The sequence below is a fragment of the Drosophila hydei genome, unplaced genomic scaffold (assembly GCF_003285905.1).
Source record: "Drosophila hydei strain 15085-1641.00,03,60 unplaced genomic scaffold, DhydRS2 tig00008122-arrow-pilon, whole genome shotgun sequence".
NCBI classification, from domain to species: Eukaryota; Metazoa; Arthropoda; class Insecta; order Diptera; family Drosophilidae; genus Drosophila; species Drosophila hydei.
In genome coordinates, this window is record NW_022045833.1 from 5,556,369 (window position 1) to 5,582,283 (window position 25,915).

The 25,915-nt window shown below is 37.0% G+C and overlaps 1 protein-coding gene across 6 annotated transcripts; it reads left to right on the forward strand.

Annotated features, from left to right (window-relative positions):
• The first annotated feature begins 1,742 nt into the window (after positions 1 to 1,742).
• LOC111595320 (protein GDAP2 homolog) lies at positions 1,743 to 25,420 on the forward strand. 6 transcript variants are annotated; one of them, XM_030225111.1, is made up of 13 exons: positions 1,743 to 1,997; positions 11,698 to 11,776; positions 11,853 to 12,004; positions 12,071 to 12,213; positions 12,274 to 12,406; positions 12,480 to 12,589; positions 13,391 to 13,651; positions 16,347 to 16,474; positions 16,545 to 16,645; positions 24,557 to 24,710; positions 24,779 to 24,918; positions 25,012 to 25,210; positions 25,273 to 25,420. In XM_030225111.1, exons 2-13 carry the CDS (start codon positions 11,702 to 11,704, stop codon positions 25,315 to 25,317), a joined length of 1,641 nt encoding a protein of 546 aa, XP_030080971.1. In that variant the 5' UTR covers positions 1,743 to 1,997; positions 11,698 to 11,701; the 3' UTR covers positions 25,318 to 25,420. The 6 variants fall into 6 exon arrangements, with proteins under 6 accessions (XP_030080971.1, XP_023164745.2, XP_030080972.1 ...); XM_023308977.2 differs by having other exon boundaries at positions 1,763 to 1,775; XM_030225112.1 differs by having other exon boundaries at positions 1,982 to 2,060.
• Positions 25,421 to 25,915: the final 495 nt, after the last annotated feature.

The following is a 25,915-nucleotide window of genomic DNA, read 5'->3' on the forward strand; positions in this document are numbered from 1 at the left end:
TATGTATATGTGTGTATGGTTGTATGTGTGTGTGTGTGTGCGTACGTGCGTGAATGTGTGTGTTTGTATCCCAAAGCAAAATTTAGGAAAAACAGAAAATCACAAAATGCAAATTTTGGGCAAGAAACTTTGAAACACCGCTCACCGCCTGGCTGCATGACTTATATATATATATCTATATATATATATATAAACATATACAAATATACATATACACACATAAATATATATATATATATAGCTTAGTAGCTATATAAGAAAGCAAAAAAGAAGAGAGCGAATGCTTAAAAGCTGAGCAAAATCGCATTGAAGTCGATGATGATGATGATAAATAGAGCGAATAGTCTGTAAGTGTGTAGAGAATATATAAAAAAAAAAAAAAAACAACAAGAAAACCATTTAAAAAAATACATAAATATATATTAAAAATGTAATTTTAAATTTGTACTAAACAAAAATCAAATGTAAATTAGAAAAACAAAAATGCAAAAAAAGCAAATCAAAATGAAATGAAATCAAATCAAATCAAATCAATCAACAATCTTATTGAGATTTGTATATAATATGATAATTATGCTATAATCTACTAAATATATATATGTATATCTAATTAAATACACACACAGATACACTACACACACACACATAGCTACACACGTCTACAACCATATATATACTATATAAATATTACATATTACAAATCATATATATATTTATATATATATATATGTATATATTATATAAATAATCTTAATTATATATTATTATTATTATGTATGTATCTACAACAACAATTTACCATATACATATTACTTCTGTGCGCTTCTTGCGATCGTAAGGAATTTCAATAAAAAAAAAACAAGAAAAATACCTAAAAAGTATAAAACCAACGAAAAATACAAAAAAATAAAATATAATTTACAAATTGCATTTATTTATTTCACAAATGACAGGCGCCGTCTCTATCTTCCTTTCTCTACCTCGCCTTCTCCTTCCCCCTCTCCTTCGTTTTCGCTCCTCGCTAGCCATTGGCTATTTATCATTGGTTACGACGATTCACGTTGTGCTTCCTCCTTTCCAATTGGTGTTTGTTTTTTTTTTCTTTTTTGATATTTGCTGATTATGACAGTTACGGCTAACGGTATACCAAGTGCAGCTGCATCTTCAACTGCAGCTGGGAACTCACTTTCGCCTGTTCGCACAAACATTTTCGTTTGCTTGTTTATTGTATAATGTCATGTTTGGCCACAGCAACTGCAACAACAGCAACTCAGGCGACAACTTATGTCCGTATTATTGGTCTTTGCTCTTGGCCACTTCAACCCGGCTGTATTAATAAAGTTGCAACGTAAATATAAAATATGACAAGAGCGTATAAATATAGTTTGATAATTTGAGAACAATAAAAGCGGACCTAATATAAAGCAAATACAATATGCAAAAAGCTTCTTTTCAAAATAAAATCAAGTCATATCTGCGCGCCAACGAAACTCTACAATTATATACTAACACAAAGAGTACGAAAATACATTTAAAAAGAAATTTTTATGATATATACAAACATTCAAGTTTGGTCACACTGAGCGCTAAGAAGCTAAAGCTTTTGCAATGCGCACACAAACGCTAGCCAGCTTTTTGTCATGTAGCGTATTAGTATTTAATTTTTTTTTCAGTGATATGGCCAACCGAATTTGTCAATTTTTAGCGCTAAACGGTTACGGCTGGCAAAGTCTCAACTCGAGCTTTCAGTGTCGAACGTGGATTCGTGACGAGCGGTGGGTAGTAGCGACGTGTTTGCGCCAGTTTAATTTGCAACACACACACATACACACAAAACACTATAAAACACACACATAAACACAAAAATAAAAAAGTGCACAAAGTGAAGTTTAAACCATAAAGCAACAAAAAGTGCGTGTAAAAAACAACAGAAGCAACTAGGCATCAAGTGCTGGGAAGTGCGTAAATTGTGAAACGAGTTGTATTCATTGAGAAAAGTGCGTAAAAATTAAACTAAAGCAATCAGGTTTTCATTTCAATACATATACACATACATACATGTAAGCATGCATATATATGTACACTCGTAGAGTTACCTGCCACACACACACGCACACACACAGAGAACTGACTGCCGCATTTTTTTCTGCTTTACTATACCCGTCTCCCCCTTCCACTCCACAGCGTACGTATGCGTGCGTATTTGCGTTTGTATATGTGTGGCTGTGTGTGTGGAAGCATTTTTAATGGCTTTGGCTTTTCTTTTGGGTGTTTTCATTTTGTAAAAGTCGCCAAAGCCGTTTAAGTGTGTATGTGCGCTTAAGTGGGTGTGCAGTTGAGTTTCTAGCGCTATATAGATCTTTACTAATATAACAGTAAGTTTTGGCTGTTATACAATAGAAGCATTATTGAGCACAAGCCGAACACACACTCGCATATCTATGTACAATATAAAAGAATTACACACACACACACAAATATATAGCTGGGTGGGTAACGTATCAAACGTAACCTTCACAGCTTGTGCAATGGCTTTGCTAACAAAACTCTGCAGAGGCAGACGCTGCCTTTGCCGCCGCCAGTACAGCTGAGTAACAATTCATAAGAAAGAGAGAGCAAAACAACAAACTAACTGTTAGTTGACGCCATTCAAAAGCTAATTAATATTGCTTGCTGAGCGTTGTTTAGAATTGAGCAAAAATGTGCAGTTGTTTTTTTTTTGTTTTGTTCTCAAAGCTTTTTCTATTCTACGTGCAGCTCAATGCATTAAGAATTGATGTCCATGTGCATAATTAAAAGAGTTATGAATAGAAAAAGACAACAGGCAACATACATAGACAAATGAATATACATATATACACACATGCACATACATATGTCTATGCTTGTCTGTGGTTGTGCAGAATTCCAAGTTAAATTGCAAACCCAAGGCCTAGCTTTATATTCTATTAGACCAGGTGCATGATAGCCCACAAACATGTCCTACATATGGGTTAGCTGTGCACATCTATGTACATATATACATACGGGCATATATGTGTGTGCACCTCCCACAACTGATTAATTGTCAGCGTTGGTAGACACCCAACTCCCTGCTGCTATCCAATTATTTACAATTTCCTTGCCAATGCCATTGGACTAATGCACCCATGTACTTTGTACACTCTGTTTATTCAATAACATATTTACCCAGTGCACCCTGTAGCTGTTATACCCCGCTTGAGTGCGCTTCTGCAGCTCAATTATCAAATGCTTTTAAGGCGCTCTTAAGGTGGTGTAAGGTTACAATAGGTGGCGTTTTCGTTGCGCTAAGCGCACTACTAGATCTTGTATATATGTGGAAATGCCAAGGGTATATACTTATAAATATGTCTATATAGATATATAGTATAAAGTTAATGCACAGTTAAGGCTTCAGTTTGGAGTCCATTTGTATAAATATGTATTTCTATACAATCAAAACCTGTTAATAACTTTATTAGAAAGTAATATGTTTAGACTCGGCACAGTGGGCATTGCTTGAAATTTGATAAAATTCTTTTAAGCGTTTATTTATTGCTAAATATAGGGATCATCTATTGAGCTACTTGTTAAACAATTATAATATAAAAATATTTACCATAAAAAAACAATTTATGCCCACTGTGCGCGTTCAATAAAAATGATTGCCATTACGATTATAATTATTATTAATAAGCAGCTTAGGTAGAAAAATGGAACTTACGACTGTGCGGGCCAAGGGAAGTACAAAGTCGACACATTTTGATAACAATTATTGGATATATATATGAGGGTCACAGTTGACTGCTTAATGGCAATAAAACAGCGTATTATATGTTGATCAAATGTCCATAAAAGTGCAGTTAGTGCAATTAAAGAGACAAATTGGGCAGTCGAAAAGTGACATCAGTCGGAGAACCTTAAATTCTGAACATGAATGATTGATCTGGTCAATATGGCAAAGGCAGAGCGGAAACTCTACGCAGTACTGATTGAAGAGTCGGAAATCGCGCGCGAGACACGAACTAAGACCGAGCCCACAAAGCGCGACGAATGACGCATTCAAAATAAATATAAACAAGCCCCAACGACAAACACAACAACAACAACAACAACAACAAATGCTGAAAAAACAATAAGAAGCGCATTTAATACAGTTGACGTTGAAAGCTAAGCGTCGAAATTCAAAGATAAACAAATCGAACGTTCGCTGACTGGTACAGCAATAAAAACAGAAACAAAAAGTTGGCATTGTCATTCGGTATGCCCAATACTATAGGCCATACTCGGGTGGCAATGCCCTCCCTTCTGCTGTTCTGCTGCTTACCTGGCGTCACTTACGTTTGCCTTTTGGTCTCTTTATGGACGGAGATCAAAAAAGAAAAAAAAGCAATAAGAATAAGAAACCAAAGGACAATGCCAACAGGCCGTATACGTAATGTTGTGTTCCGTGCCAAGCGCAGCAGTTGCCGTATGCACGAATACGACCCAAAATACAGTTATATTCACCTGTACACATATACGTATTTATATACCTGATTTGGTCATGGGTAAGCAGGCCATAAGACCTGTTAGTATTAGTCCTTGGCAGTCCTTGGGCATGTGGGCGACAAAAATTTCGCATTGATTATGCAACAGTTTTTGTTTTTTAGCGGATTGAGCGAGTAGCGTAAACAAAACTCAGCAACGCGACCAAAAATCATATAAAACTTGAACGAAATAAAACAATCGTAAGAGAGGGCAGCTGGTGTAACAGAGGAAATGTCCTGGGAATCGACAGTCAACGTAAGAGTTGAAGAGACTTACGAAAGCATGATCGATACAGCAAGTGTTCTGTGCATGGAAAGGCTTTAAGTTTAAGCTAATATATAATATATAATATATAAATTTCAGCTGAATTTAAGCTGCTTTCAACTGTAATTAAAATAAGTATTCCAGTAGAACTTGTAGACATTTGCTGGCTATGATTCAAAGGGTTCTCTCGGTATCTTCTTAAAATGTTAAACCTGTTTATCCCAACTGAGTCACATATTTTGCAGAAAATGTAGGTCAAATGTTATAAATAAAGCTTTTATTAGGCACTTTTGAAAGCTGCATAAAAAATTAATTTAAGTTCCATTAACTGAAATAAAAACTTGTATCTTGAGCTTTATATTTGATACATATAAAAGTGACAACAGTGAAAAGTCATAAGATTTGTCATACAGAAATAATCTTGTGAAATAGTTTCACTTTGTTGAACAGACATATTTAACATGCATGTTAAGCTATGTTTATTATTATCTGATATTGAAATGCAGCATTGAATGATATATTTGAATTAAAATTAATTAAATTCATTAATTAAAATTTAAGTAGTCAACTTGAGCTGTTTTAAATATAGCAACAATTTCGAGTCGCACAAGGTCTAACATGCATGTTAAATTATTGAGCAGAAAGTTAACTTAAAATACAAAAATAATAAAAGTATAAGTAAAGTGAAATATTGAAATTTGGTTCTAGTAGAGAATCGAATTATTTAACTGGATGTTAAATAACTTATGTTTATTATTTAACTTGTATCCACTCAACTTGATCTATCTTAAAGACAGATCTTTTTCACTTAACCTTGAGCAACAATCAACTGGAAATCTCAACATTTTAACATGCATGTTAAATGTAAATTGTTCTACAGCAACTGATCAGTTTTGCATGTTTTCGTTTTATAATCTAGCCACTTATATAGGACAATTACCAATTACTGTCTGAAACTTATTAGATATGTGCAATTTTACGCTTATCGTATCCACTCTCCATTGCCTTCGTAATTGTCTAGGGGTAAAAAAACAAAATGACGATTCCACGTGGAACAGTTTGACATATAGAAGCGACGTGAACAAGCTACTGACTGCGTTCTACTATAGTATAATTGACTCTAGCATGTCAACGTCAACAACAAGCCAAGGAGTAGACAACAACAACAACAACAACAAACCCAAATTGAACAACAAATACAAATTCTTAGTCGCGGCAGTTTCTGTTTCAGTTAAATGTGGGCTGTCCGCATGGGCGTGGCATTTGCGTTTTACTCATTTCTAATGCATTGCCATTCCATTTTGACATTTAACTGCCTTACACGCGGCGTATACGTAATATGGTCGAACTAGCCTTACGACTGGACTGGATTGATGGCCGATTATCCATCAAAATCTCAGTAGGCACAAATATTTCTAAAATGTAAACTATATAATGATGATGATGTGATCATGTCTGACGCACGGCAACACACACACACACACACACACACGCACCCACCCACACACACACACATACACATGCAGAACTATTAGCAAGATTATGACCAAGTTTTTTTTTGTGTTGACGGCATTTGTTTGCCTTAAGCTTTAAAGTAGACGAGGCGCGTTTATCCAAGCCAAGTTAAGACGTAATTCATTCAAGAGTCAACAAAAACACACACACACACACACACACACACATACACACACAGGCACACACAAAAGCATGTGTCAATTGCTTTGGCTACAAAATTTGCTTTTACAATGAATTTACACTAACAGCAAAAGCAACTTTAAGCTCTCTCTTTCTCCCACTACCTCTCTCTCTCTGTCACGCTCTGTCTTTGCTCTTCTCTATCTCTTGTTAGCTTTAATATTTGTCAATTTTGATTTACTGCTCAGACCAGCTTGACTTCTATACAGGGTGTGTCTTGGCATAGCACAGAAATAAAAACTGTAAACAAATGCAATAAATCGCAGCATACACTAGTTAATACAAACGATTATATATGGGTACATGTATGATTAATGTATATATATATATAAATATATATATAAATCTGACTAGTAAACGTTAAATAGCAAACCAATCGCTATGCATTTTGACTTGACTCAACTTTATAACTTTGTAATGCATTCTGGCCTCTTAGTCTTAGTTTATAAATCACTGTATATTTTAATTAGTATAACATTCATTGTTTATTATTATTTACAGTTTGAAAGCTTAAAAGATTAAATGCCAGCTGAAGTTTCGCTTAAATAAAAATAGGTAGACAAAGTCCATAAAGTATTTATTTTCATGGCAAGCTGTCAGGCTGGAAATCTCTCCTGCCTGTCTGTATATATAGTAGTCTGTCTGTCTATATGTCTTTTTTGCCATAAAACTCGAAGTGTGCAAAGGCTAAATATAAATATAAACGCGCAGATCAAAGTTTGTTTCAATATTTGATAAATAGATTATCTAGCTATAAACAGAAGAGTACACAAATGTTATGTACTCTATACACTTTCGTTAGTTCCCATCAATTTGCCAAGATTCATATCGAACTTCACTCTGTTAAATATAACTCGCAACTTTTAACAGCTCAACTGACCAAATTTGGTATGTAGACTCAGCTCACGTAAAGTAAGTACATATAAAAAAGGTACTTCACTTGAGGTGGCATAAAAAGGAGTGATACAGATCATTTATGTGGGCATCTATAGGAATGATCTCTGTGTAGTATTATTAGCTTATGTTAGCCTAGAGAACTAATTGAAAACGGCATGACTCTTCTTTGAGACACCTTCTAGACACCTTCTGCATCTAAATTATATAGAGACAGTTGTTAGTCAGTTAACAAAGAATATATAAGAGCTTATCTGCAAAGTCTCAGCCAACCTTCAGTTCGAGACCCTACAAACAGCTCTGTGACTCTGCTTTGTTTCATTATCTCTCCCATTTGACAAAAAAGAACAAGAACAAATTATTTTTATATATTATTATTTTATATTAATATCATTATTATTATTAATATTATAAATTATTGTTATATATTTCTTAAGATTCTCTTCAATGACCTAACTTCCTTCTACTCTGCTCTATCCATTTCGTGAGGAAGCTTGAAGTAGTTGCGAGTTCAAAAAGAACTTCTTCATCAACACTATATTTAGATAATTAATCAGCTTTGTGTTTTGTTGTTAGACAAAGTAAAGTCTCATCCAGACACTTGTGTATTTTACGTTCAACTTTGACGTAGATCTACGGCTTCCGCGACTGTCAGCCAGTTGGCTAAGGCAAACTCCGAAATTCTGTTTGCCAAGTCAAGCCGAGTCATGGGAATTAATAGATCAGACGAGACAAAACAAATAAGCGAGCCCTGGGAATGAAGTTACTTGAAAACAATTTATAATATAAAAAATAATCTGTTAATTCGCAATTAAACTTTAACGGAAAAAACCCGTGACATGGCTAAAAAGCTTTATTTATATTTAAATACTGAGAAAAACCAACTCTAAACAAGTTTTTTAATAGACAAGTGAATCTTAGTCATTAACTTAAATAACATATTTAATTAGTATATACTAATTATAGATATAATTAATATATTAATTAGTAATTTTACATAAGCTAGATCTAGAGTTTAGTTAGTTAAGTCTTATTGAAAACAAGTTAAATACTCGGGAGTATTCGACTAGTAAATATCCTGAACCTTTTGTATAAGGATCTGCTTAAGGATCAGCCCTGGCTAGATTGATTCAACTCTTTGGTCTGATTAATTATGATATATATACTATGCCATGCCTACTTCTGTCTGTTATATATATTTTCTTCCTACTCCGATAAGCAAGTTACTTCAGTTGCAGCACTATTAAATAGACTTTCCAGCTCATTTATCTTTTCAAAAGCTTTTGTAATCTGTAATTTGTTACAATTTAGCTTAAGATTGCGATCTGCTTTAATGCCACTTCAAAGCATGCTAAGTAATCTCAGTTCGTTTAAAATCAGCTTTTTGCTCTTTATTCATTAGCAAAGCTAAAAAAACTAGCGTTAATGGAACTGCCTGCTAATGTATATTCATTATAATAAGATATAAATTGAAGGAATATATTGTTTTGGGCTTGTTATTGCAGGTGAAATAAATTTAAATATTTACCTTATATCAATTGTCTTACCTTCGTGAGGTAAACAAAGTTTGTATTGCATAAGTCGAGCTTTAAGAGCTAATCTCGTGGGGTGTTCCCCGAATCAGGTTCGCTCGGAACTCATTTGTATTTGTTATTTCCATTTTAATGGCAGCTACAGTGAACACTTGTCGAACAGAGATGACGCTGATTACTCTGACAACGCTGCATATTTGTTAGTGTTTACTGTACGGCAGTCTGTACGCTTTGTTGGGTATTACGTAGGCTGTGCACACCCTATATTCAGTTAAATTTTAATTCAGCTTACTTAAACAAATAACACTTGCTTAAACAAATAACTAAATTGTTATGCTAATAATTCTAATTTCGGGTATTCGCTTGTTTATGTTATTTACTCGCTAATAACTATTCTACTTAGCATTTATTCAGTCATATTGTTGGGTATTTTTCTAGTCGTGTATTGCCCTAACAAAACTTGAAGCTCTTTTACTTTCTAGCTAGAGCTACTCGCTAATAAGAAGGCATTTTATTTTTGTTTAACTGTAATTGTGGACAATTGTCGTTCTATAAAGATATATAATTATATCTTAACTTTCATTTTGATTGGGTATTTTACTAGCTGGGCATACTCTAGCTTAGTTCATATTGTGAATTGAAATGCAAACGATTTGCAGATGAATTTATCAAAGTATGTGTATATAATTTAGTATAATGTTGCGTAGGTGTGAGAAAGAGGCAGAACGATAGCGAGAAAGAGAGGCTGAGAATGTGTGCATTGAAGTGCGTGTGCAGCGTGTCCATTGTGCTGCGCTTTTGTTATCAGACGCACTCGAAAATAGCACCTTGAGCCAGATTACAGAAGCCAATTTAGGACAAAATGCTGGAGCAACACACACAGACACACAAATATATATATATATATTAATATATATATATAAACTATATGCTTGCAGTTTTGCATCTACCTCTGCAAAAGGGCAAAGTTCAACTGGGGGAGAAAGAGAGCGCGAGCTGGAGAGAGGAAGCGCTGCTCGGGCCACTCTGGCTGGTATGGCAATTAGAAAAGGCAGCGCGTTGCAAGGGCTTTGGGCATTGCACCTTTGTTTTTGCACCTGCCATTCAGCGCGTGTGACGCACATGCCATAAATAGAGCATCAAGTGGAAGAGAGCAGCAGCAGCTAGCTCGAGATAGATGTGACGTTCACTCAATTGTTCAGCTGGAATCTAACTAAATGCATTTTGTATTCTATTATTCGCAAAGTGAAACAAAATTGTTGTGCCCCAAACAGAATAGAAAAGAATAAAAAACAAGTTCGTTGACGCTTTTTGCATAGCTCTTTACCTGGCTGAGTCAGAGTTTTAGATAAGGTGAGTGGACCCATAGATTCGCTTTGGACCAGTTTGAGCCGGCAACAGCTGACGTTTGGCAATAAGAAAACAGGCCGTTAGCTTGGCCCGCAGCTTATCGAGTTGCAAAGCAAAATATTAATGAAATTGTTTTGAACGTTTTGTTTATCGGTTCAGGTTCTTTAAATTTATTTCAAAGATAAATATGTGTAGAATGTGGTTTCGTATTGCTTGTGGACAGCTGTGAGCACATAGAGTAGAGATATTCCCGCTTATTGTAAGCAAAATAAGATAAGAGCTAGAATGTCTTTGCTAGAATTTATGTACATAGATCGTAAGCCAATGAATAACCTGTAAACATGTGGCAGCTTACAGAGTAGAGGTATTCCCGCCATAATTAGATAAGAAAACCTTTTCAAGATCTTCTCCACATAGCTACGAAGCCAATGAGTAACCTGCAAATAGCTGCAAGCCTTTAGGGTAAAGGTATTCCCGCAGCTTGTTATCTTAAATGATAAAATTCTTTTTAAATGTGCATAGATCATGTCAGTTAATGTTATATATTTAAAATACAAACAATATATATATATATAAAATAAAAATAAAAATATATATGAGTTCATATAGAAGAGGTATTCTTGAGTCTGAATAAGCATATTCTTATAGATATAAGCACTCGCTAGATCATCTGTGCATAGATCATAAGCCATTGCACAATCTGTAAACGTCTGGGTGCATTTAGAGTAGAGATATTCCTGTAGTGTGTCATGATAATATCATATGTCAGTAAACATTTTGGGACATAAAATGTAGAGGTATTCCCACAGTTTCTAATCATAATGGGATAAGCCAATGGTTTGTCTGTAAGCATCTTGCGAGCACATTAAATATAAATAATCTTGTATTCGTATCGACATAAGCTAAGAGATTTATTGCTGAATCATATGTAAATCAGAGCATAGGTTCTTAGGCCACTTTTATGTAGAAATTTATGTAAAAATGCAGCTTAATTTGAGCTGCAGATGAATACAAATTCAACTTTAAAATATCACATTTTCTTCTAAAAAACCTTTGGGAGCGATTTTTATTTGGAATTTCTCTAATCAGCGTGATTTGAACTTTAGCATTGTTTTTATATATCCTATAAAATATTACCGTGTTCAGATAAACAAAAGTTCTCCGAGATCATATCTATGCAGACGGCATAAAGGCATTGTTACTGTATCATAAAATAATAATAAAGCTAATCTATATAGTGCTTAAGCTTGCTTTGAGTCTGCATATCCACTAACTTCTTTTAGTGCTGCTATAAAATATTCCTCGAATTTGTTGTTTCTATTTGGCCATCTCTACACTGTTTACCTTGGCCTACACACAGTTTACACACACTCATTTGTCATACCATCAACCGTAAACATGAACTCGTCTTATAATTCCCAATCAATTATAGCGCAATGCGTCTCGACACGAACTCAAATGTGGACTTCAAAGCGTTCGATTCCAGCTCCAGCACCAGCAACAGCTCATGTGTAAGTCATCAGTTGAAGCGCCCTGATAACGCATATAACTAAGCTTAGTTTCTTGTTCTCTTCTAATCGTAATTAGCTTGTCAAATTGGATAATTTGGCCACTTGGGGTGGCTCACAGAAGACGGACACACGGCTGCCCCTGACGGACTATTCAACGCTCGGCGGACCGCGGCACAACTGCAGTCCCTTTCCCCTATCCAAAGATGTCAATAATCGTTTTGTTATTTGGTAGGCAAACTCAACTAGCTAATACTCACTCCGACTCACTCTCTCTCTCTCTCTCTCGCTGAATAGGGATGGCGATATGACCACACTGGATGTGGACGCCATCACGAACAGCAGCGATGAAACCCTGACTGAAAGCAATAGCATATCGGAGCGCATTATTGCCGTTGCGGGCAATCAGCTCAAAGAGGAACTGAGCACAACTGTAAAGGGTAAATACATACAGACTCATATCTGACAGTTGCCCGAACTATATGATCCCAATCTTATAGAGTGCCGCATTGGTGATGTGCGCGTTACGCGTGGATACAATCTGCCAGCCAAGTATGTTCTGCACACTGTTGCACCCGCCTACAAGGAGAAGCTCAAAACAGCTGCCGAGAATGCGCTGCACTGTTGCTACAGGTTGGCCTGACTATATGTTATGCTATATATGAATAGAGATTAATCTCTCTCCTTTTATGTATTATTCATATAGAAATGTTCTGTGCAAGGCCAAGGAGCTGAATTTGCGCACCATCGCCGTTTGCAATGTGAGTGGCAATCAGAAGACCTTTCCAGCCGATATCGCTGCGCACATTGCCCTGCGTGAGTAAAGCAACTTGAAAGCAAATCTGGCAAAAACAATACTGATCTGATTCGATGCGATATAGTTAGTATAAGTGCAAGTCTAGAGTGTTCTAGTTGCTATAGAATTTGAGGCTCGTTCACGCTGTCTGCCCAATTGTCTGTTTGTATGTTTATCAGCTGTAGAGCTTGCTCTCTCTCTTGCTTATGAATCAGCTTATATTTTAGTCATATTAGTCAATGATTATCTGCTAGCATCTGTTTGTGTATGCCAACTCACAGCACAATCTATTTTGATCAATGTCTAATGGACTTTAAAACTTTTGGGTTTTAGAAACCAAAAACTGATTCACTAAGCACTCAACTCTTAACCCGTGAAATTCTTAGATAACTTACATTTATTATGGCTTAGCAATTAGCCAATTGCAATATCCATTTGACATGTCTCTTCATATATTCATATTAAGTCACTGACTTATGGCTAAGCTCATAGCAAGTCTAAAATCTGTATATATATCTTATTGAGTAACTGTTTCCTTAACAAATTTTGCTCAAGTTGTAGCTGTAGCTATGTATTCGAAGATATATATCATTACTCAAGAATTTCTTTAGACTTAGCTACCATAGACTAAACGCTTTGGCTTCACACTTTCTTACAATTCCCAAACAGTTTATGCCATAAATGGTTCAAGAATAGCTTACCTCAGCTGAGTTATCCTTTTCTATCTGTCAAGCTTTATCAAATCATTAATGTTTATAGCCGCCATAACTATAAAAATTAATTGAATTGTATCTCATTTGCTATCTCTTGACACTTTACAGGCACAATTCGACGCTTTCTGGACAAATTTACACAGCAGGTTGTGATACTGTGCGTCAATAGCAGCGAGCGCGGCACGTATGAGGTGTTGGCGCCGCTCTACTTTCCGCGCGATCAGCTGGAGGAGCGCAGTGCACTGTGGCAGCTGCCCAAGGATACGGGCGGTGAGCTCGGCGAGCCACAGCATCCCGATCCGGATCGTCAAATACGCATCATACGCAATCCGCAGCACAGTCACAGTGCGCATATGCGTCATCGACAAGGTGAGCTGTGCTGAAACAATGACGTTTGTGGGTTAACACTTATCGGTTATCAGTTATCAGTTATCAGTTATCGCTTTGCTGTTATCAGTTTTTGCTGTATTTCTGTGCCTTGGCTATCTTTTGGCTCGGTCTAGTAGAGCATGAGCCTTGAGCTGATTGCTTTGTTGTTAGCCCCTCGACAGCTGCCGATAATGTCGATGTCGATAAGATTAGACAACACACACACAGGCGTATGCTTGATATATGGTTGTGCGTTCCATTCCCAATCGGAATCCGAGTTCGTTCAAAATACCTGCAGGCCCATTGCTAGGGCTTCAGTTACGTTTTGAAGACGCCAACGCGTGGTCAGCCAAACGGTAAAAAAAGCTAAAAGCGGCGATTCTCCAAGTGATTTTCATTGTTCACAGCTGATTTAACTAAATTGCGTTTCAATCGAAACAGTTTAGCTCAACATTTGTAAGTGCAACTACAAAATACCCGGCAATAAGATCAAACTAAGTTCGTATATCAATCGAATTGTGGTGTGAGACAGCAGCTGCAGCAAAAGCAACAACAGCATTAAATTGTTTTTCAAATTACGTGTCTAAATCTGATATACAGTTTGGGAAACATTTTCAAGCCAACTCATTCGAGCGAATGACGTCAGCAATGACGTTGCAGCTGCCAAAGGCAAAGTTTTGCTTCGAAAGTGTTGCATACTTTGGGGCTGAACAGAAATTCAATTGAAATAAAGGGAAATTGGAAGTCGAAACACCTGCCATAGCTGTGTATAGATTGAAGCTTAATAGGCTAACAAGCCTCTAGTTGAAACAAGCTGGAATGCTCTGATGGCTTAAATAGATAAAACAGAGTGGGCTCTAGTTGGAAGTGCTCGACTAGCAGCTATTCTGACTCGCCTGTTTATGTTGTCTGCAACCGCTTCGAAGCAAGATAATAATAGAATGTTCAGCGCATAAATATGTCATTCAAATATGCTAATAAAATCTTCGACATTAGTTTTCTGTAAACTATTCAAAAATAACCAAAATATAAGATATTCAATATCTGAAATATTTGAAATTTCTCTATTCATTACAAGAGGCCAAGAAATATTTGATGTCTCTAGTCTAAATGGTGTTTATGACGTGCTTTAAAATCCAATTCAAAATATTGAATTTGATTTGTATTAAGCAAATGATATAAGATAGCGGAAAAGGTTAGAATGAGGCATAACTGTACATATGCACATCTTGATACAATATATTTATATATTATTACTAATCAACAAATTAAAAACGAACAATCGAAATGTAAGCAGCTTGTCCGCATAGGTTTTTCAAGAGGCGCTCGTTTCTGTTATCAACGCTCTTCGCTATCATCTGCTGTTACGTCGTCTACTTTCTACCCCGCTTTAACCAGTTGAGAATTGTAGAGTTTGCGCTTTTGCAAGCAAGTAAAGCCAGTTTGCCACTTCTTGCGTGCTGACAAAAAGCTGTAAAGTGAGAGAGCGTTGTGAAAACCTTTTCTTTAAGCCAGGCTAAATAAAATGGGTAAGGGTAATATAATAGGTTTGATATTGGTTTAGAGATTGGTATTTAATAGCTTGAAAAATCAATGTCTGCAATTTCTATTTCGATTGCCAAGATTCTTAAAACTTGGATAAGTGTTTTTACTTTTAGTGATGGATGGATATATTGAGCTATGGACAAGAAAATATCATTCAACCACATTTAATGTTGGCTTGCTAGAGTTCCCTTTATGACTTTGCTCTAGCAGCCAGTTAAAGTTGCCTTGTTGTTGCTCTGATGCTCCGACTCAGCATTAAGCACAAGTTTTACTGTTGGAGTTTTCTGTCCATCTTGATATTGTTCTCTTGCTAGAGTTTTGTTTATTTTATAAAGTTTCGTTTCCTTTTTAGAGCTCTCTTTGAAATGCTCTTTCTTCATTGAGTTTTCTCTCTAATTTTCCGTCTAGTCAAGGTCTCCTTCTGGATCTCTAATACGCCCTCTCAGCTTCTGCTGCTCTGCATCTCTGTAGCTAATTAATAGCTACGCAGCACTGCTTCTGCGTTTTGATTTAAGTCCGCACGTAACGCAAGTTTATCAAAGCAAATCAAAGTGAAGCATTTAAATTAACTGCGCGTCTTATCACGACAGTTTGTTAAGATTAGTGTTGGCCATGTTTTGAACTAATGTTGTTGTTGTTGTTGTTTCCGCTGCTGCTGTCATCTTGGCGAAATTCATTTTGGCCCACTTAAATCATGTCAACTTTAGTAAACAACGCAGCGCGCTTATCGCCCCAACTGATGCCCGCTCCAGCATCAGAGCACTTAGCTCTGCCCACCTCTGTGTAGCGGGCGTCTCTGCTGTCTCCTGCGTGCTCTCACGCTGAGTTATCCAATGCTGTCGCTGTCTCTGTCTGTGTCTCTGCTCGCGTCGCAGCTGCCTAAAGCGACGTCCGCAAAGCTGTCGACGCCTGCGTCGCTTTCAGTTGATATCAAATTACGCAGCACTGAAGTTGAGATTGGGCAGCACAAAACTCGGATCTGTGCATTGGGCTGCAGCATTGATAACCAAAGCAAAACAACAAAAACAACAACAAAACATGATAAACAATTCATTCGAGTTCTCCTGTAAATGCTTTGGCATCATAACAAATACGCCTCAATATACTAAACAGTTCTCTCTCTCTCTCTCTGTTTACGTCTCTCTCACAGCTGACGACGATTCAGACGTTAGTCCACACGACATGGAGGGCAATAGCTCAGATCTGGAATACGGCGCCAGGGACATGAATGGCCTTAGCCTAAATTCCTACAGCAGCGGGCTGCAGGCACAGCTACAGGTGCGTTAATTAACACTTCAGCTCCGCATGCGTCTGCTTAATATGTCTCTCGCTCTCTCCTTTGATATAGCGCGATCTGGACAGACAGCATTTACTGAGCGATCGTCCCAGAGCTGGCCTCTATGAGAGCGTCGTTGCTGAAGGCATCGAGGGCATGGAACATCAAGAGAGGTGAGTGTTAGTCAGTAAAAGAGTCGAAGAGTCGAAGAAGCAGAGAGTGCAGCTGGCTTCAGATCTTCGACAGCTGCTAACTCAAGCACTCAACAAGTTAATGTATTAAGCGTGCCAGCAAATATTTATTTTCTATAATTAATTGTAAATAATAAGAGTTACTATTGCATGGAGTTTGTCAGTTGTCAGTTGTATTCAAATATATTGATGCAGTATTACTTGTACTCTACCTTCGGTATCTCCGCCTCATAATATTACACCTTACTCTACTCTCCTCCCCAGCTCCAGCAGCTCATATATTATTCTCCACTTCCTCTTGAGCTTCTTTTTCTGCTACTACTACTTCGAATCTTACTCCTCTTTCTCTTTCTTCTATACTCCATTCTCATCTGACTACTACATCCTCTTCCTCCTACAAGTCTTCTTACTCATACTCACTTCTAATACTCCCCTTCTACCCACTACTCCTATCCTTTTCCTGCTCCTCCTGCTAATACTCCTCTTCCACCTACTATTCCCCTTTCCTTTTCAGCTTTTCCTAATATTACTCCTCTCCCGCTTTCTGCTCTTCCTCCTACTACTACAGCTTTTCCTTCTTTTTCTACATCCTTCTCATAGTCCTGGTTCTTCGCTTCTTTTCCTTCCTACTTTTTCTCCTTGTTCCTGATTTCTCCTTCTCTTTCGCCTCTTTGCATGTCATTGTTTCAGTCTACCGCCTTCTTCCCTTCAGAGAACGCAGAGAAACTTGATATATAGACATAAGTATAGGCAATGTGGTAGATCGTTTTTATCAATAGTAAGAGTTATAGATGAGTCCTATACAAAGAGATCTAGAGATCTATAGATCGAATAATACATCTAACTATAAGCAAACATTTATATTTCATAAGAAAAATCTCCCATTTCAAATGCCTTTAAGACATGATCGGATGCATGATCGTAGCATTAGTATATTGTATCATTATAAGGAAACGTGCAAATTCCTTAAAACAAATTTACAAATTTTCTACGCAGTATCAAATGATATTTGGGGCTATTGAACACTTAATTGGAGCGAAACTTGCTGCAGAGTTATTATCATCTCAGTTTAGTCTAGTTCTCTAATGCCTGTGCTAGGTGCTTACCCTGTGGGCAGGTGTCAAGAGCTTCAGGTAAACAGTTCTCAGGTGTTGTTGCTTGCGTCATTAACTACATATTGTTTGTCCATTTGCAAGTCGACTTCCATTGCCATTGTCGACGGCTGTCGTCTGCAGCTCATAAAAGTGTCTCCCGCCTCTGCGCCGCTTAGTTGGCCACATAAACACATTTTGTAATATCATTCGTAATACTCTTAAATAAATAGAATTCGTGTGTATTTAGCGTGCGCGTGCCGGAAATATCTTAAGCGTCTAACAAATGACTTCTTTGACCGGGCTTTCTCTTTGACTGCGCCTTTCTCGAGCTGTGCCTCGCCACTGTCCCTGCCTCTGGCCCGGTCCTGGCTCTGGCATTTGTATTGCCTATGCAAATTTTTACAGGACATTGGCACGCAAGTGCCGCGAATCGTGGTATTCCTCCCCAGCACTGCACCCCTTGACCAGCGTCGCTACGTCACTAGCCCAATGACGTCATTGTCGGACAGCCAACGACGTCATCGTTTGCATGTTCCTAGAACAAAGCAATATTTGTCTTGAGCTCGCGCTAAGTATAAACTTCTAATTATATCGTTGCACGTGTCGAAATCGAGTTTGAGCTATTTCAGCAATCATTGCAATCATATTAATCTATATATAAATATCTAGTTATAGTTGATAATAATAGAAATTAAGCATACGACACGTGGTCAGTGTCGAGACACTATTTCTTCTAGATAGAAGAAGGGAACTGTTCTTATAAATAATTTCTATTTATATAGCTCTAAGAATAGCTATAGATTTATATGTTTATATTTTTTTTGTATCTATAATAATATTTGAGTAGATTTCTATTTCGCTGCGTCTAAAACTAGTTTCTCTTTTGTTCGTTTTTCATTACTGCTTTAACCACCCTCGCTGACATTTTTTTTAGTTTTAACCTTAGCCTTTATCTTTATTACGTCTTGATTTGCATTTCTCACTATTTATTCCGTACCCATAACCAAATCAAATCGAAGAATTCACTGCGAATTATTCGCATAAAATTAAAAAAACTTTTGGGTTTTCAACTTGAAATTCAGTTATTTTTTATTTTGTTTCGCTGTCAACTCAATTATGATTATCTACCCATCCAAATTCCAACGCAGATTCCCCGACTTTGTAGAGCTCTATATATGCAATTAGCACTCAACTCTGACAGTTCATTGAATGCAACCGCAAATTTGGTTACATTTACACCATATCGTGTGTCATCGCATTTTGTTGCCATTTAAATCGTAAATTAATCTACATATATATGTATATTTTATAAATCAGTTAACTGCCATATCTTAATACATATTTATATATGTGTATGTGTGGCTGTCTGTTTAAATATGTAAACAGGCGAGGCTTTTTGGCTGCGGCAAACAGTTCAATGCATTTAGATGAGTTCACAGTATGTTGCCCTGTTTATACCCTGTGAGTTAAAACTTTGTATAGGGTATATGCTAGTCTTAGGCATACTATATTATGGAGTTGGAATTCTTTTATTTTTATCTAGTAAAGTATCACATATATATATGCCTATTTATGTATTGCTAATGACAACTATGCCTTTATTTACTCGTCGAGCATTTACGACTTTGGCATTCACTTATAGCTTATGACATACATGCCCCGACTTGCCTGCAGGGTATCGCTAGGTCGACTATTGCCGCACGCTCATAGCATTTTAATACGGCGCCATCGCTTGGCCTGTTTGTTTTATTTGCATTAGTTTAAATGGAAATTGCGCATACGTCATGTTGGCGCTGTCCAAAAAAAGTACCACAAACAAAAATCAACACGCGAAAGTTGAACGATTCAACGGATTCTGCTGGACAGTTCAAAGCAGACACGCTATATGCATCATGCGATTGGCGGCTGTCAGGCAATCAGGCAGGCAGTCAGTCAGTCAATCAGTCATGCCATGCCATGTCCTTGGAGAAGCAGAAACTACGCTCACATACAATTGTTATTGTTATTGTTGCTGCCATTGCCTCTGCCACTGCTTCTGCTGTTGATGTCATTGTACAGCTGCAAAGGGGCAGCTGCGCAGAGAGTAAAGAGTAGAATGAAGAAAGTAAAGAAGCATTTGTGTGTGTGTGTGTGTGTGTGAGAGCGAGCGAGCACGAATGTCTGTGCACTTCCTGCTGGGCGCTGCGCTGTATACTTCACTCTCTTGGTGTACACATAAGCCAACAGACAGAGAGAGAGAAGCAGTCAGAGAGAGCGGATATTTGAGAGAGCGCATTTGGAGCAGGCTGTGGGCAGCGTTCGGCATTCGAAAAGAGCTGAACGGCATTTGTTCAGTCGAGAAACGCAGCTCGTGGCGTCTGGTCGTGTGTGCTCTAGAAACGATTTGATTGAGTTTGGACCAACTGATTTATATAAACTCAATACTTCTATATACAATATATATATACATCGTACTAGTAGCTATATAAAAACAATATTTTCGGTTCATAAGCATTTATTATTGTCTTGACGCGGCTTCCTTCCACGCAACGCAAAAGGCTGGCAAAAGTAGCTGCCACATTTCGAAAAATAAAAAAAAAAGCAAAACTAAAATAAAATAAAATATTGGGAATTCTATTTATAAAGGCACAAACGTAATTGAAAGACGCGAAACGTCTGCGCCATTTGCGTCAATTAACAAGAAAGTGCACTAAAGGCAAATAGGCATAATTCCATAAAGTTCTACGTTTCGCTCGATCGATAAAAACTGTAAAAGGCAAAACACACACAACAACAGCAACAACAATAACAACAAGAACATAATTGAACAAGAACTAGCAAAAGCAAAGCAGCTTAACCAGCAACCCACCCACCCAAGCAACTAAAACCCCATCAACCACAATGACAATGCTCGAGGGCATGACGTCCATAGACTTGGGCTCCAGTCCCATGCAGGAGACCACTGGGGACATAATGTCAGCCGATGAGCTCATGGAGACGCCAGAGGAGAGGTAAACAAATTCAATAAAAAGAAAGCCAAATCAATTCAGACAACCCAAGCGTTCGACTCACAACACGCTCTTTGCCCGATGTCGTTTGGCATTTCTCTATATATTCAATTTTAGTATTGCTGCTTTTTTTTAATTGCGTGACGTCATTTATGTGTGTGGGAGAGAGCTCCGGCTCGAAACTCCCCTTTCAAATTTAATTTGACTTTGCTCAACTTCAACTAGTTGTCGTCTACTCCGAAGGCTGTTCGATGAGGTAGGTCCTTTCTAGACAGCCCATCAGCAGCGTCATGCATTATTGAAAGCACGTTTACGACCCTGAGCATAGGCATGGAACACCCAGCTACCTATCTGTCGAACTATCTAGCGACCATGCCTACATTACCTGTCAATTTCAAAATTGAACAATAGCATGCAACTTACGGTGAGGCGGAGCGGCTAGAGCAGCCGTAGCTACAGTAGTAACTCGTTGGGCAGGCATAGAAAACAAAGTTAACAGAGCTCAGTTCTAGTAAGGTAGAGAAAAGGTAGAGGGACATAGAAAGTATAAGTAAAATGAAAAACATAAGACAGAGGGAAGTAGAGAAGGGCTCTGAAGGATGATTGAGCCAATTAATAATATTTGTTAAGATAATAAATTCGCTTTAAGCTGATTTTACTGTAGCTAATGCGCATTTGCTAATTTCCTGATTTAATAACTGATTTCTTAATTTAGCTAAACAACAAATTTAATGAAAACAAATATAAATGCGAGCGAATTTCACACGCGAATTGCTTATAATCAATGTACTATAAAATAAACAGGTTATAGTTTGGTTAATAGTAGAGTATATAGAGAATAACAATATAGAGAATATTAATAGAGGACAATTTAGAGAATTTTAGAGAGCTATTAAGAGTTAACAGCTTGAGTAGAAGAGTTTATTGCATAGAAGAGGATGAAGTAAGCTGAGTTAATATAAAAATTTGCTGTAAATAGTATACTTAGTGAATAGAAGAGTATGCAACATGATATTTATACTTAAAAAATATAAGAAGTAGTAGGCTAAAGAAGTAGAAGTCTAAGCTGCATTTGGCATACTTAAAGAATAGAAGAGTGCACAGAATGCCGTATACTTAACGAGTATAAGAAGATGCAGCATGCAGAGTATAGAGCTAATCGAAGCGTTCGTAGTAGGCAGAAGAGTAGAAAGCAGGCTGAAGTTAGTATAAGAGCCTGTAATGTTGTGTAAAGTTCTTAGCGAGTATAAGTACGCCAAGTAGACGTCAATTTTGTATACAGTTACTCAAGAGTTTTGAGTGAAAGACGTCTTATACTACTTCTACTGCAAAAAGTCAACGAAAAACTGTATGCTTGGCGAGTATAAGAAGATACCTTAAGCAGCAAACAGAATTAATAGAAGAGTTTATACTATGACAGCTCAGTGAGTAGAAGATAATGACGCATGCTAAGTGTTATGTAGAAGCCTAGACAGAATGCAGTATTCGGTTTGTTTGGAGTATATGGTATAGTATATGTACTTTCCTTATATGTGGATAATCAATGTACGTAAATATACGTCACTCTCAGCATATGAAGAGTATGGATTACCGTTAAGTGAAGTGTATACGAAATGCAGTATACTAAGTTAATAGAAGAGTTCATACATATAGCATGCATTTATCTCTAATATATATGTATTTGTTGCTCTTGTTTGCATATTGCGTCACAATGCGTCACATTCGCTTTATAGCAGCGGGAGCAAACTTTTATCTTAATCTGTGCTGTGAGGATGCGTTGCAGATGCTGTCGTTAGTGATCTTATCAGCTTAGGGGCTTATCACTCGCACAACAGCTGCTACCGGAGTTAACTGCGTCACTTTGCACCAGGAACAAACACGCAAACAGCATTTACAATCAGTAAGGCGTGTGCCAGCAAAATAGAAATACGAAATTGGTTAATTAACACCTTTTAGCACCTGAATTTATAACAGAAGTCAATGCTTGACTTAAATGAGTCAGTCAGGTTTTTTACTGAAAATAGTCTGAAATTTTAGCTAAAAATAAAATAGAAATTTATTAGAAATTAGAGGTTGTTTCAAGTTGAGATTGTCTGGCTTTTTATCTTGATTATGTTAACAAACGGTCAGAGCTGTTGTTAATAGTATGTTAAGTTGTTAACAGAGAACATGGCAGGCAACTGTTATACGACTGTTAATGCTCAAGCTCCTCTCTTTAGCTATAGAACTGCAGAATGTAAACAATAAATTGTCACAGAATTTTCCTCTTGTAAATTGTTGTCTGAAATTGTTGTCAACTCTAATGTGTTAATGTCTATCTGGTAGCGCTGCTGTCAATAAATATAACTCCCTTAATTACTGTATAACAGTTGACTAGGTGCTGGGAAAGGCCAGCTGTAGAACAGTTTATAATCAGAGCACATATAAGTGTATATAACAGTATATCTATCTGTTATCAAACAGAACTGTATAACAGTTGTATTTAGTTTCTGTTTGCTGTTAACAGTCCATTGGGCTGTTGTCTTCAAACGCAAGCAGACAACTGTAATAATAACCAGTATTCATGAAATTCCCTACATTTTAATTGCTCAGCTAAAGAAAGTATTTATATATGTATCTAATTTCTAGTTTAATTAGTAAAAGCATAATTGCGTGCTCCCGCTTTTTGTTGGAGCTTATCGCACAAATATTTACTTTAAATTTAGTACAACAATAAAGCCAAAAGTAGAAACCGACTTGTGACCAGGTAAACAGCGTTCAGCTCATAAAACTGGGTACAAACTTTTCTAAATATTTATAATCCAAAAGCGGACAAATACGCTCGAATGTTGAAGTGAATGTTCGTGTGAATGCGAATGCGAATGCGAATGCGAATGTGTGTTATGAATTCGTAAGCAGCTCAGCAAGGTAAACATAATTACGATTACTGCGAGCTGAGAGCTGCGAGTGACTCGTGCTCATCTGATCTACCGGATCAGTTGACGAAGACTTAAACAAACACTTAATAACAAGCTGAGTGTGTGGTGTGCACTGGGGAGTGCACGACTAGCAGCTGCCCTACAGCTTAACAATAGGCTAATTCACTGCACATATAAACAAAAGTACACATACACACACACACACACACATGCATGCACTCACTGCTTGCGCTCACTCCTTATAGAGACCACACCATGTGAAATTAGTCACTAACTGGCTTGGACTCTAGTTGCACGATTTCAATGAAATTTTCAGCACAAAGAAAATAGACTTGGATATTTATATATTTAAAAAGAGTTTTTGTAACCTGAACCCATTAAAAAGGAGAACTCAGAACGAAATGATTTTATTTTTCAATTCATTTCTGGGGCATAGGCTTAAATCCCAAGTATTTATTATTGTTTATTCATTACAACGAATGAAATGTGTTCTACTTTTTAAGAACTTTAAGTTCTGCTTAAAAAACAAGAAAAAATATATATTTTTAACGATATAACAGAAATGTGTGGAGTTATCGAAAGAAAGATATGAATTGTTACTGCATAAGAATATATATAACAAAATGCAAGTCTCTCGCTTTATAAGTTCGTAGAGTCTATACGAAGTCGGAGCTATAGATCGAAGCAGTTCTTAGCACTGATGAACAATATAAACACATCTGACTCACTTCTACTGCTGCCCACGCCTAGGCAAAAAATCAATATACTCCTACCTAACCAGAGTATACCAAACTTAAGAGCCTAGAAACTAGGCCTATAAGCCATTAGCACATACGTGTAATGAACAATGTTTATACATAATATAAATATCAATAAATCGTTTGCTTGTTACAGATACGAACGTCTGCTGCAGCGCGCACAAGTTGAGGATTTGAACGAAGTGTCTGGCATCGGCTGTCTATATCAGAGTGGAGTGGATCGTCTGGGCAGACCTGTGATTGTGTTCTGTGGCAAATGGTTTCCAGCACAGAACATTGACCTGGAGAAGGTGCAGTTAACCACCTTTATGGCCAAAACTATTGCTAACTAATATGCTATTTGTATGCTATATTGCAGGCACTGCTGTATCTGATAAAACTGCTCGATCCGATTGTCAAAGGCGATTATGTCATTGCCTACTTCCACACGCTCACATCCACAAACAACTATCCATCGTTGCACTGGCTCAGAGAGGTCTACAGCGTGTTGCCCTACAAGTGAGTGCACAGATAAAGACAAAGCCCATATACCCGCTTTGCACTTTGCGAGCGAGCATTCGAATAACGTCTATTTACGATCCTTCTCAATAGATACAAGAAGAATCTGAAGGCCTTCTACATAGTGCACCCCACATTCTGGACTAAAATGATGACCTGGTGGTTCACCACGTTTATGGCACCTGCCATCAAGGCGAAGGTGCACTCGCTGCCAGGCGTTGAGCACTTGTATTCGGCCATAACGAAGGATCAGCTGGAAATACCCGCCTATATAACCGAATATGATATGGCAGTGCGTACTCTAAACATATATCAACTAAATTTACCTTTACTCATTCCATTTCTCTCTTCTAGACCAATGGCCTGCATTATTTTAACCCTGTGCCGACTGCCTCGTAGATGTCAGCCATTGTGGCTGTCTAGAGGCAGCTGTAAACCACCAGATATATAATACACATAGTTATACACATTATACACACACATACACACACACACACACACACACACGTATATACAGACGTATATTGAAATTTTTTATAAATTTTATAGAATTGTACTCTTTGTTTTCTTATTATAAATTGTAAGTCGAAACATTTGTTTTTTGTTTTCAATTGTTGAAGTCGTTTTTGAGTAGGTATTAACCCAAATGGAATGCGAGCTGATCAAGTGTAGAACTAGAGGAATATATATATATATAAACTATATATATAAACTAAATTCAAATGTTATCCAAAGTAAAAGAAAAACATGTTAAAACATTCTTATGAAAGTGCATGAGAAACAAAAATTTTGTTGATTTGCTAAAGAACAAAAACTTAAAAAAAATTAACAACAAATTAGAAAAGCTAAAACAAATTGAGAATTCGATTAGCATTGTTTGTAGTTAAACAAAAATAACTAAATTATAATATACAACTAAATTGTATTACGGCCTATGTACTTCTATATAGTGCTATATCTTTAACTGTATTATCTCTTGCGAGAGCGCGAGAAGAAA